Below are 14,020 nucleotides of genomic sequence, written 5' to 3'. Positions count from 1 at the left end.
TAAGTACCAGAAACATAATAGTATGCATTTATAACTCAATTCTATTGTAGCAATAGGACAAGAGAAAGCTACCTACATCAATCCCAAAGCTGTTTTATATAACCATCTTCTTTTTGCTTTGACTTTCACTCTGACTATTCTTTCATTGTCCATTTTCTCCTACTACTCATCTCTATAGAATCGTAAATAATTCCTTCATAACAGAAAGCTTCAAAAATCAATTTCAAATCCTTTATTGCATGAACTTAAACATTAACAAAAGTTGAGCAGACTGTAAATTAAAGGTGGGTGAATCTGTTTAATTCAAACAGAATATATTCAAAAAAGGTAACTTTTTTCCTAACCTAAGACATGTATAGTGTGACAAACAACACAGAAAAGCAAATGACTTAAAAGTTGTGTAGTCCACTGAGTAATGACTTTTAAATTTATAACAATACATACATAGTCCTCCAACAATTCAGTGCTGGTCTGCAGAAGACTTCTGCTGGCTTTGTGCTATATAAAGACTAGTTGCCACTTTCCAATGCCAATTTTTTTATTTCTTGAACTCAAGTTGGTTGACTGTTCTGTTGAAGTTGAGAGGCACAAACATACATGTTCCAGTTAAGTGAAGGTAACAAATCATACAACTTCTTCAGTTTCCTTTTTCATCATTCACTTCAGGAGCAAATCATCAATGTTCATTCTTCTCTTTTGTAGGACTGACATATTCAGCAATCAGGTGATACTGGCTCACTTCTTCTTTTTCCCTTTTCCTTTTTTACCTCCCTCTCCTTGTTGAAGACTTTGGTCACCACCTCCTGTTTTTTGTGTCCTTGTTTTTAGTTTGGGTATCATTTCAGCTGCATACAACATTACTGACTTACCTAAAAACCAGAAGTTAGATTTAGCTCATGATTGTTAGGGGAAGGATGAAATCAAGTAACTCCTAAGTTTTAAAACCACCAGGTCATCAAATCAACAAAATAGTGTGCATGAAAAAAAAAAATCAAATGAATTGTACTTGGTGAAGTCTGGCAACATATAAGCTTGATTGCATAAATGGTTCTTCCACAGAGAAACAGAAGTACTGAGTCTATGACTGGTCCAAAGTGACATTAAAATGGACAAGGTGCTCTGAAATAAGTTTGCATATTTAAATTTCAGCTTTGTAAAACTGAAGGATTCTTGAATTTATGCCCCATTACTGTGAGTTACAAACTGAATCAGGAAGAGAATGCTAAATTGGAGATCTATTCTGTAAGTGCCATACCATGGGCAAATGCAATTTTTCAAGTCTTGTAAATTACAGGAGTCACTGGTTATTACCTATAGTAAATTATGGATTACCCAATCATCCATCTGTCCTCCTTTTTTTTCTCCTGAACTAGAGTTTCCTTTATAGTCAGGATGACCTGGATTCAGGTGCTGTCTCTGCTACTAAATGGTTGTGTTACCCCTGGGTAAGAATCTCTCAATGACTTAGGCTACCATAATTTGCGGAAGAGCTGGTAGAGGAAACTTCCTCACCAGGAGTTCCCCACCTACATCTGGACCCCCCCCCCCAAAAAAAAATCCTAAAGCCAGTCTTAAGAAAAATGTAAGCACCATCTCTCATTCCCTTTAATATTTAACAGCTATAACCTCACACTGATGAGATTGGCTAACATGACAGAAAATGAAAATGATAAATGCTGGAAAGAATGGGAAAAATGGGAAAAAATACACTGTTGGTGAAGTTGTAAACTCATCCAACCATTCTGGAGAGCAATTTGGAACTATGCCTAAAAAGGGCATAGGTGCATTCCAAAGATTTTTTTTAAGGGGGGGGAAGAGGTAGAAAGACTTATTTGTTCCAAAATATTTATAGTACCTCTTTTTGTGGTGACTAAAAATTAGATATGGAGGAGAGACCTATCAATTGGGGAATGGCTGAACAAGTTATGGTATATGATTGTGATATACTATTGTGCTTTTTTTGGGGGGGGGTGGCAATGAGTGTCAAGTGTCTGAGGTTGGATTTGAACTCAGGTACTCCTGAATCCAGGGCCGCTGCTTTATCCACTGCGCCACCTAGTGGCCCCAACTACTATGCTTTAAGAAATGACAAGAAGGATGCTCCCAGAAAAACCTAAAAAAACTTAGATGAACTCATATAAAGTGAAATGAGCAGAAGTAGGAAGAGTTGTACACAATAACAGCAATATTGCATGATGATCTACTCTGAATGACTTCATTATTTTCAACAATACAACAATCCAAGACAATTTTAAAGGACTCAAGAGAAAGAAATGACGGTGTCTGAATACAGACTGAAGTATACTATTTTTTTTCTCTCTCTCTCTCCTTCTCTCTTTGAGCTTTCTTCCACAAAATGACTACTATGGAAATGTTTTACATGATTGCACATGCATAACCCATATCAAACTGCTTACCACCTCAGGGAGAGGGGAGGGGAGGGAGGGAGGGAGAGTGAGATTTTGGAACTCAAAATTAAAAAAAAAAAACATGTTAAAAAATTGTTCTTACATGTAATAGGGGAAAATATTGTTTTAAAAATAGCATTTAATGGGTATATATCCTACACCCTTTGAAGAGTCAGAGCATGTAAAACTTTTTATATTATTTTTTTTAAAAAGTCATATTAATGCTTTGTAAAAACAGAGACAATATGGTCACAAGAGTAGTAAGGCTACAGTCCATTCAAACTCACTCAAGTCTTATTCACCAAAATCAAACAAACAAACAAAAAACCCAAAACCTTCTGACTTACGTGACGGGAACTGTACAAGACATAAGCTGCCATCTTCCTGTTTTAGCTGAACCCGTACTCTGCCCCTATATTGTAAATCACGGTTCCACTCTCTGGAGTACATTTTATTTTTCTAGGATTCAAACAGAAAAGTACTTATTTTGTTTCAAATGACACACAATGGGAAATCTCCCAATGAAATGAATAAATTAAGTACTAAGAAATTTCACTTTACCTCAATGTGCACATTAAGTCCAACTGCAAGGCATACATCTTGGATCTCTGTAGCTGTAGGATTCTCAACAGCCTGAAACAGTTTTTGTATTAAAAAACAAAAGTTTACCCTTTAGCTGAAGAATGTTAGATTCATCCAACCATGGTTCAAAGCATACTAGTATCATACACTGTATTACCCCCATCATATAGTCCTCCACATTTATCTTGCATTCTATTGAAAACCAATTGTGAAGTCACACAACTGTGCTACAAATGGTTTGGGGTTTTTTTTTTGGTGAGACAATTGGGGTTAAGTGACTTGCCCAGGGTCACACAGTTAGTAAGTGTTAAGTGTCCTAGGCCAGATTTGAACTCAGGTCCTCCTGAATCCAGGGCTGGTGCTCTATCCACTGTATCACCTAGCTGCCCCTACAAATGTTAATCTAATTTCAACTGCTCCACAGGCAATCCTTAACTGCACTGAATGACTCCCACAATGGCTGTTGTAAACATTCTCTTCAATCAAATCTCCTACATCACTCACTCTCTATCCTCTTAACAGATGACCTTCTTACCACCATACCTAGTTCTTTCTAGGTATTTTAAAAAACCGTAACTGTTCATACCCTTTGACCCAGTAATACCACTACTAGGCCTGTAATCCCAAAGAGATCATAGAAAAGGGAAAAGCTATATCAGATTGGTTGCTGTCTTTTGGAGGGGGGAGGAAAAGGAGGGAGGGAGAAAAATCTGGAACTCTAAATCTTACGAAAATGAATGTTGAAAACTACCTTTACATGTAACTGGAAAAAAATAAAATAAATAAAAGAATGTGAAGGAGGAAAAAAAAGAAGGAAAAGGATCCAAATGTACAAATATATTTATAGCAGCTCTCTTTGTGGTGGCAAATAGAGGGAATCCCATCAATTGGGGAATGGCTGAACAAGTTGTAATATATGAATGTAATGGAATACTACTGTGCTGTAAGAAATGATAAACAGGAGGATTTCAGAGAAACCTGGAAGGACTTAACATGAACTGATGATAAGTGAGAGGAGCAGAACCAGGAGAACATTGTATGCAGTAACAGCAACATTATGTGATGATCAACTGTGATAGACTTGGCTCTTCTCAGCAGTGCAATGATCCAAAACAATTTCAAAGAAACTCATGATAGAAAATGTTCTCCACATCCAGAAAAAAGAACTGTCGATTCTGAATACAGATTGAACCATACTGTTTTTACTTTTGGGCTGTTTTTTTTTCCTTCTTTTTTGAGGTTTTCCCCTTCTTTCACAATATAACTAATGCAGAAATATGTTTAATGTAAGTGTACATATATAACCTATATCAGATTGCTTTCTGTCTTGGGGAGGGGGGAGGGAAGGGAGGGTGGGAGAAAAATTTGGAATGAAAAATCCTATGAAAACAAATGTTGAAAACTATCCTTACATGTAATTGGAAAATAATAAAATACTTTTATAAAAAAAAAAAAAACAACCAACCCTACACTTTAAATGTCACTCAAACTAATCTCTTCATTCCCTTTCATAGTCAAACTTCTACCTCTCACTTCTCAACCCCTTTACATTTGGCCTCTAACCTTGCCACCTTACCACTTGACTGAAATGGTTCTTTCAAGAATACCAAAAATTCTTAAGCGCTAAGTTCAGTGGTTTTCCTCCTATCCCCTATGTTCTCATCTTTGATTTCCAGGCAGCTGCTTGATAATTAACTACCCCTTTCTCATGAATATACTCTACTCCCTTGAATTTCGGGACTTTTTTTTCTCTTCAACTGGATTATTCTTTATGCCCAGTCTCCCAATGGTGCTTGTCCCCGAGGGCTGTTCTGTGCTGTCCTTCCCCCCCCCCCCAACAACTCAACAACTCTTTCAGTGACCTCATCAGCTCCAATATGTTCAATGATCATCTCTAGGAAAATTACTTCCAAATCTATATATTGGGGGGGGGGGGGAGGAGGAGTGGCAATGAGGATTAAGTGACTTGCCCAGGGTCACACAACTAATAAGTGTCAAATGTCTGAGGCCTCATTTGAACTCAGGTCCTCCTGAATCCAGGGCCGGTGCTTTATCCACTGCGCCACCTAGCTGCCCCCAAATCTATATTAAATAGTTTTAACTGCTCTTCTGAACCCAGTTTGTAATCACTAAGTGCCTGCCCAGGCCTCCATCTGGATTCCGATAAACATCGACATGTTCCGAATGAAACTCCTTTCCCCCTGCTAGCCCTGTTATTCCTTCACATTTTCTTATTTCTGTTTAGGACAACCCTATGCTAGTTACCCAAGTTCATAATCTCAGAATCATCCTCAACTCATCCCCACTACCTAATTAGTTGTCAAATCTTGTCATTTCTGCCTCCACCTCTTTCACATTAATCTTCTGTGTCCTCACACAGCTAGTAACCTAGGGTTAACCAACTAATTTAGATATAAGAAGTTAGGCCTTTATTATATCACCAGAACTAATGCAATACCCCCCTGATTTTAATGCTGTTTCCAGTGTCTTTCCATAGCTGACAAAATGGTGGAATAGAAAGAATACCATCAATACAAGACCTGGATTCAAATTCCACTTCTGATGTGCACTATCTATATGACCTTGAGCAAGTCACTTGACCTTTCTGAGCCTCAATTTCCTCAACTGAAAAATAAAGCCTGTTAACTAGATTAGATAGCTTCCTTTGTGGTTCCATCAAATTCTATGGTTCTTCTTTAATAAAGCACAAGTTTGGCCCAGTTATTCTTTGGTTCAAAAATTGCTAGCCCTGGGGCAGCTAGGTGGTGTAGTGGATAAAGCACTGCCCCTAGATTCAGGAGGACCTGAGTTCAAATCTGACCTCAGACACTTAACACTAGCTGTGTGACCCTGGGCAAGTCACTTAACCCCAAATGCCTCACCCCCCCCCAAAAAAAATTGCTAGCCTTCATACTGTCTAGGATCAAATGCAAACTTAACCATACCTTTTAATGGCAATCTTTCATGACTGATGTTACATTGCTCCTTCTTCATTTCACACTATATATTCCAGCCAACCTAGCCTACTTGCTGTTCCCCTAAACTAGCATTTCATTTCTCACTTCTATTCTCCATACTTAAAACACACTACCCATCTCAATTTGATCTTTTAGAATCTTTACTGAGGCTTGGGGAGAAGAGGAGGGAAGGGTGCTTCAGGTGGAGTCAGGAAGATCCAGTCTCAGATATTTACTAGCTATGTGATCCTGGACAAGTCATATAACCCCATGTGCCTCATTTCCTCATCTATAAAATGTGGACTATAATAGCACTTATCTCCCAAGGCTGTTGGGAGGATCAAAAGAAATCATCATAAAGCATTCAGCACTGTGCCTGGCACACAGTAAGCACTACATAAATATTAGTTATTGATGTTATTATTTTCAAGGCTCATCTTATATGCCAATTTATAATCCCCTTCATTATTAATGCCATCTCCCTTATCAAATCGATTATCTGGGATTTTACTTATTTTGCTATATTGTACCTCCCCATCCCCAGTAAAATGTAAGATCTACTTACATTGAAGGCAGAGCCTCTTCTTGTTTTTTGTATCCCTAGTACCTAGCACAATGTCTGAATTGATTCGAATCACAGATTGGTTGCAACAACCATAACAGATTTACCTTCTTTTTAATAATTTTAAATTATTTATTTTCACTTCATTTCCAAATTCCTTCCTTCCTTCCTCTCACTACTCATTGAGAAGGCAAGAAAAATAAAATCCATTACAAGTAAGTACAGTCATACAAAACAAGTTCCACATTAGCCATATCCAGAAGAAAATCTATTTCAATCTCCTGTCTGAGACAATAACCTCTACCTGAAGGTGGACAGCATTTTTCATCATGAGTCCTTTGGACCTGTGGTTAGTCACTGTGTTCATCAGTTACTATCACTTTCAGCTGACTATCCTTACGAACGTGTTATATAAACTGTTCTCTTAGTTCTGCTCACTTTACTTTGCATCAGTTACATAAGTTTCCCATGTTTTTCTGAAACTATCTCCTTCATCCTTTCTTACAGTACAAGAATATTCCAGCACATTTATAAACCATAATTTGTTCAGCCATTCCCAATTAAGGACTTCCCTTCAATTTCCAATTCTTTGCCAACACAAAAAGAGGTGCTATAAGTATTTTTTTTTAAAAGGCTCCTTTTCTCCTTTCTTTAATCTTTTTTGGATATAGACTGAGTAGTGAAATTACTGGGTCAAATGATATGGCATAGTCCCAAATATTTTTCCAGAATGGATGACTAGTTCATAGCTCTGCCATTAATGTACTTATTTTCCCACACTTCTGCCAGTATTCCTCACTTTCCTTTTTGTCAGCTCTGCCAATTTGATGGACAATAAGGTGGTACCTCAGAGTTGTTTTAATTTGCATTTCTCTAATTATTAGTGATCTGATGTGGTTTTTTTTTAACATGACTATTGCAAACTTTGATTGCTACCTTTGAAAATTGCCTATTCTTATTCTTTGATCATGTGTCAATTGGAGAATGGATCTTTTTCTTGTAATTTAACTCAATTCCCCATGTATATTAGAAATTAGACTTTTATGAAAGAAACTTGATGCCAGTTTACTACTTTTCTAATTTTAGCTGCACTAGTTTTGTTTGTACAATTTTTAAAAAAAAATTTGTGTAATCAACTTCCTGTGAACCTCTCTATCTCTTGTTTGGTCATGAACTCTCCCTCTAACCATAGATCTGGCAGGTATTTTCTTCCATACACCACCAATTTTTCTGTGATTTCAGATACCTGATATCTAAATAATATACCCATTTGGGGCTTGTCTTCATATAAGGTGATCTATACCAAGTTTCCAACAAACTACTTTCCAGTTTTCCTGACACTTTTTGTTTAATATTAAGTTCTTGCCCCAAAAGATGGGCTCTTTGAGTTTATCAAACAAAGCAACTGTACTTATTTGCTTCTGTATATTGTGTACTTAATCCATTGATCAACTACTCTATTACACAATAATAAATTGTTTTAACAATTACAGTTTTGTAATAGACGGTGTCAGGGCCCCTTCCTTCCCATTTTTCCCCCCTGATATTTTTAGCATTTTGTTCCTCCAAATGAATTTTTATTATTTTTTTCTAGCTCTATGGAGTAATTCTTTGGTAATTTGATTGTATTGCACTAAGAAGGCAGTATTGGCATTTTAAAAGTACTGGCTCAGTGGCAGCTAGCTGGCACAGTGGATAAAACACCAGCCCTGGATTCAGGAGGACCTGAGTTCAAATCTGACCTCAGACACTTGACACTTACTAGCTCTGTGACCCTGGGCAAGTCACTTAACCCTCACTGCCCTGCCACCCCCCCCCAAAATTGGCTAAGCCTACCCATGAGCAATTAATATTTCTCCAATTCTGCCTTTATTTGTGTAAAAATATTTTGCGATTGTATTCATATAATTCCTGTGTGTGTCATGGCAGATAGACTCTCAGGTATTTTGTTATTGTCCATGGTTATTTTAAATAGAATTTCACTCTCTTTATCTTCCTGATGGGATTTTGTTGGTTAACACATAGAAATGTAGATATTTGTATTGGCTTACTTATCCTACAACTGTGCTGACGTTGTAAATTTGCTTCGATTATTTTTTTGACTCTCTGGAGAAGCTAGCTGGCACAGTGGATTGAGTGCAGGGCCTCAAGTCAGGAAAATTTAAAATTGAAATCAGGCCTCAGACACTTACTAGCTGTGTGACCCTGGATAAATTACTTAACTGCTGATGCCTCAGTTTCCTCTTCTGTCAAATGGGAATTATAGCACCTACTTTCCAAGGTTCTGGGAATCAAATGAGATAATAATTGTAAAGTGCTTAATATAGTATCTGGCACATAGTAAGTGCTATATAAATGCAGGCTATTGTTATGATTAGGGTTCTCTAAGTAAACCATATATCTGCAAAAAGTGATAGGTTTGTTTCCTCTCTGCCTATTGCCATCAATATCTTTTTCTTGACTAAAGTACTGAATAGTAATGGGGATAATAGACATCTTTGCTTCACCTGATTCTCAGTTTTAGATAGATACTATTTATCATTATAAGGAAAGTTCCATTTACTGCTATGCTTTCTGGTGTTATTAACAGGAATGGGTTAGATTTGTCTAAAGACGTTTCTGAATCTATTGATTTTAGTTACTTCTGTTATTACTATCATCAGTTAATATTGAACCAGCCCTGCATTCCTAGTTACCTCTAGTGTGGTCATAGTGTATATTTTTAATATATTGCTGTAGCTTTCTTCTTAACATTTTAATTTTTGTGTCATTATTTGTTAGGGAAATTGACCTATTAAGTCCCCCCCCCCCCCAGTTTAGATCAAGACTAAATTCATATCAAAGAAGAAATCTGGTAAGAACTACCTAGTTTTCAAACAGTTTAAAAAGTAATGGAACTGGTCTTTAAATGTTTCATAGAATTCCTTTGTAAATCTCTTTGGATCTGGGGATTTTTCCATTGGGTGTTCATTTATGCCCTGTTCCATTTCTTTTTCTAAGATAAGTTTATTAAACTATTTATTTCTTGTTCTGTTATTCTGGGCAATTTGTAGTTTCATAAATGTTAATCCATTTTACTTAGATTATCAATTTTATTTGCACAAGTTGGGTAAAACACTTCCTAATAATTGCTTTTATTCCTTATTTATTTTCTTATTTTATTTATTGGTGGCGAATTCACCACCTTTTTTAAATTTTGGTACTAGCATTTTGGTTTTCTCTTTTAAAAAAAATCAAATTATGGTGTTTTTTTCTCCGAAAAATTTATATCCCAGATAGGAATTATTCATCCGAAATTAAAATGGACCCTGGTTAGTTGGAATCTCAGGGGAGTCATTCAATTCTCCTAATCATTTTAAGAGATAATAGCATCACCTTTATCATTTAGAAACGTGCACAGTCCTAAATGGTAATGTAAAATACTTTTATTCTAAGCTCTGGCAGCAAATCTATAGTATTCCAAAACACGTATTACTGTCAAATTCATTTTCTAGAAAGAAGAAACACCAGCTCTTGGACAAGCCTATGAGGCACTGGGGTGGACCAGTGGATAGACATCAGGTCTGGAGTCAGAAAGACCTCAGTTCAAATCTAGTCTCAGACTCTCAGTATCTGAGTGACCCTGGGCAAGTCACTTAACCTATGCCTCATTTTCCTCCCCTATAAAAGGAAGGTAATAAAAGCCCCTACCTCTGAAGTCCTGTAAATGATGCCTGGAATATAGTAAACACTAAGTAAATGTTTCCTGTTATTATTTTAACTTTCTCATCTTCTTTACAAAGCTGTATTGTATTATATTTCCTTTAGATGAACAATTTCAAATTGTTTTAACATCACATAGTTATAGTAGACTTTACAATTTCTCAAACACCAACCCTGTCTTTTAGCTGCTGTTTTCGAATTCAGTAGCTTGTGAAAGCAAAGAAAAAACCTCCTGAACACCTGTCACTAAATGGACATCCCACGTTTAAGCTCCATTTACCCTTACTTTGTCAATTGGGATCCGCCTTCCCTCTGCAATTGTCTTCTTGTTATTTAAATATGCAGGATAAATGCAGATGAACCTGAGAGGGATAAAGAGGGTAGGTTTTTATATACAGAAATTAGAATCGAAAGGAATCTTTGCGATTATTTAGTCCCGCCTTATCTTTTTAGAAATGAGGAGATTTGAGAAACAGATGTTAAACTGTTCGCCCAAATTCTCACAGTGGTAGACTCGGGATTAGAACCCAAAGCCCTCGGATTCAATGCTCCTTCCATTACAGTATTAACATAGGCGAATGAAACAAGGCTTCGGAAACAGTCCAATGGCTGGACTTCTTTCCTTGGATTTCTGGAGTGAGTCTGCCTTGGAAGGAGGCTGGGAGCCAAAGAGAGGGGGCTTGCAGGACTCAGCCAGCAGCTCCTCCCCCGGGAAAGAGTCCAGAGCGAGCTTCCCCCACCGTACGACGAGAAACCCCTTCTCCATCCTCTCGTCCTCCCCCAGCTCTGCAAAAGCTAGAGAGGCTCCTGCGCTGTCCGGGCAACTTCACCCGGGGAGAGTGGCCGGGCCACCCCAAGGTACAGTTAGCAACCACCCAGATCGGCCCCGTTCCCCGCCGCTTCCTCCCAACCGAGGAAGTTACCTGTCCTTGTCCGCCGGAGACCGATCGGCGTACGCCATCTCCCGAGGGACTCACGTTCTTAGAGTCCAGGTGGCGAGAAAATCACGGTTACCCAGAGCCGATGGTGGGCTCACAGTTGTCCCTTCCAAGAGAAATCCCGCCTACCACATAGTCGCAATTTCCGCCATCTCCTTCGGCCTGTTCGTTCCGGTAGCTGTCGCTCAAATACTAGGGGCTAGGAGAACAAACTGGGAAAAGAGCCCGCCTCCTCCGATAATCACGCATGCGTGGTTGAATTACGGCTCTAGTGGACGGAAGCAGAAAGTTAATGCTGACGTCAAGGAAGTAGTTTTGAGATGTAGTCTGTTAGGGAATTGACCACACCTGGTTCCTCTGACCCTGTCTTGAGCTTTTTTTTTTTTTTTCCGGCGGGGGTGGGGTCGGGCTGGGGGGAGGGGGTAGGAGGAGAGAGGGCTTGAGGCAAGCGCCATTTTAGGACGTTAGGGCTGTAATTGCCCGGTGCTGCCCGCTTTAGTGGGTGAGATGAGTGACAGATACAGCTGCTAGCCTTCATTTGGAGATTTTAAGAATATATTTTTTATTTGTTTTTAATCAGATACGATCGGCTTTCTCACCCTCACATCCCCTTGAGAACACAAGAAAAACAAAACCCATTACAAATGGATAGTATAGTCAAAACAACTTCACTCATTGGTCTTGTCCAAAAAAAAAAATGTGCCATTTCTGCTTTGAGTCCTTGACGTAAAAGGAGGTGGGAAGCATGCTTCATCATCAGCACTCTGGAATCATGTTTGGTCATTCCGCCAATAAGAATCAGTACAATAATATTCCACCACATTTCTATACCAGCCATTTCCTAATTTATGCACCCTCCCTCTGATTCCCAAACCGTCAAGTCTGAAAACAAACGACCAAAGAGTCCCAAAGATTATGCACCTGCTGTTTCAAAATACCAAAGAGCTCACACAGATCATCACGGCCACAGTTAACGCTTAAGAAATAAAATTAAATTAACCCAGAGGGCTAACAGTGGTCATAAGCAAAAAAAGCTTTCTTTATTCCATGGGAGGAGGGAAATTAGACACATGTTACAGCGCCAGACCCCACTTTGGGGGAAGCCAGACCTTGGTACATAACAGCAGTGACTGTGCAGGTGAGTTAGAGCCCTGACAAATGAGGGGTAACAGCAACAGTGAGACAAGTCTGATTCATGGCAGAGGGATTCATGACCAGAAAATGGTTCCTGTGGGTGTTTGTCCAAACTCAGGGACCATGCAGGGCTGGTGAGAAACAATTCTGGGATTTTGCTGTGGCTGAGTTCATCCAAAGGATTGTGCCAAGCTCAGGGCACAGCTTGCTTGCTGGGTCCTAGCTCTGGAAAACAGAGTGTCTCCTAATTGGAGTAAAAAAGAGTGGGGTGGTCTTGGCATGAGGATCCTGACACATTCTTTGCTATCTCAAAAGAAGGTATTTTTGTACATCCTTAAAGTTTGTTTTGCATAGGATTCATCCGAATCAACCTTTGCTGTTCAGTAGTGTCAAACTCTTCATGACCCAATTAACCATAGGAAGGCATATTTTACTGTTCATGGTATGAGAAGTGAATAAAGTTTCATTTCTATGAGATCACTTATATATAACCCTAAAGCTGAAGGAATGGGGGAGGGGGGCCCACAAAGGAAATGAGACTTAAGGAGGAAAACCACAAAATAATAACAAAGACATATCATTGGTAATCAAGCAGGCTAGCTAGCAAGAACCATTTCTGAGGTTATGCATAGATTACCATATCTACATATGCAGGCAAGACGGGCATTTGCAGCCCCAAATTAGGGCAAAAGAAAATAAGGGTTGGGGTTCCTAGATTGTGGGGAATGGGAGATGTAATCAGGGGTGGGGATTTAAGTGGAAAAATAAGATGCTTCAGATAGGCTATAACCTCTGTAGTATCCAGCCAATGGGGAATCAGGGGAGGGACCTACGATGGGGGTAGGGGGTGGGCAGGGAGAACCGGGAATAAAGCTTCAGTGTGTGCCTACCCAAGACACCCACTCTTGCAAGAACGCTTTAGTAAATGTTCTTTGCTTCACCACTGGCCTTTGAAGTTCTTGGTTAGACCATTGTTTCTTACAATAAGAACAACTATACTGGATACTTTGCAAAGACACTGGAGTGGTTTGCTGTTGCCTTTTCCAGTAGATTAAGCTAGTAAGTGTCTGAGGCTGAATTCGAACTCAGGTCTTCCTGATTCCAGACCAAGTGCTGTCTATCCACTGCCCCACCCAGTTGCCCCTGTTAGTCTACCTTCCCCCTGAGAGTCACCACTAGTCATCCTGACCTGTCTTACCACTGGATTTTGTTGATTCTGGAGGAGAGAATGAGGCTGATGATTTTGCATAAATCCAATTCACTTGCAAGTCCTGATGTTATTGGTCCTCTTCGAAAATAATGGATGAACAACAATTCCCTTTGCTCCCTTCTCCCCTTTTCTTCCTATTTCCATGTCGAATAAAATGGATTTTTGTACCCAACTCCTTGTGTATGTATTCTTCCTTCTTTTGATCAGTTCAGATGAGAGTTGGGTTCAAGTGTCAAATGTTCCCCTTATCTGTTTGTATGGATAACTGCTTGTGCACTGAGAGAAATGCTTATCTCTTTCATATTAATAACAATTTATTAAGATTGGTTATTTCTATTTCCTCATTCAGAAATAAACGCCTATAGGTTATAAAACCAGTCTTTGAAGGACATTACTAACCTTGCCCAAAATTTTACCTAGACCATCTTATCTAGGTGGAATTGTTACCACACTCAATCTATAAAACCTTACAAAGAGATGTAATGTAGGTGAATTCCAACCCATTCTGTTTTGTTATTTGTCCTTCA

At 38.8% G+C, this 14,020-nt stretch overlaps 1 protein-coding gene across 1 annotated transcript; it reads right to left on the bottom strand.

Annotated features, from left to right (window-relative positions):
- Positions 1–694: 694 nt before the first annotated feature.
- Positions 695–11,333, bottom strand: SRP19 (signal recognition particle 19). Its single transcript, XM_043977097.1, has 5 exons — positions 11,135–11,333; positions 10,498–10,573; positions 2,970–3,041; positions 2,756–2,867; positions 695–869 (listed from the first exon to the last, which is right to left on the bottom strand). Exons 1-5 carry the CDS (start codon positions 11,170–11,172, stop codon positions 736–738), a joined length of 432 nt encoding a protein of 143 aa, XP_043833032.1. The 5' UTR covers positions 11,173–11,333; the 3' UTR covers positions 695–735.
- Positions 11,334–14,020: the final 2,687 nt, after the last annotated feature.

Source organism: Dromiciops gliroides, chromosome 1 (genome assembly GCF_019393635.1).
Source record: "Dromiciops gliroides isolate mDroGli1 chromosome 1, mDroGli1.pri, whole genome shotgun sequence".
NCBI lineage: Eukaryota > Metazoa > Chordata > Mammalia > Microbiotheria > Microbiotheriidae > Dromiciops > Dromiciops gliroides.
This window is presented reverse-complemented; position numbering and strand designations above follow the sequence as displayed.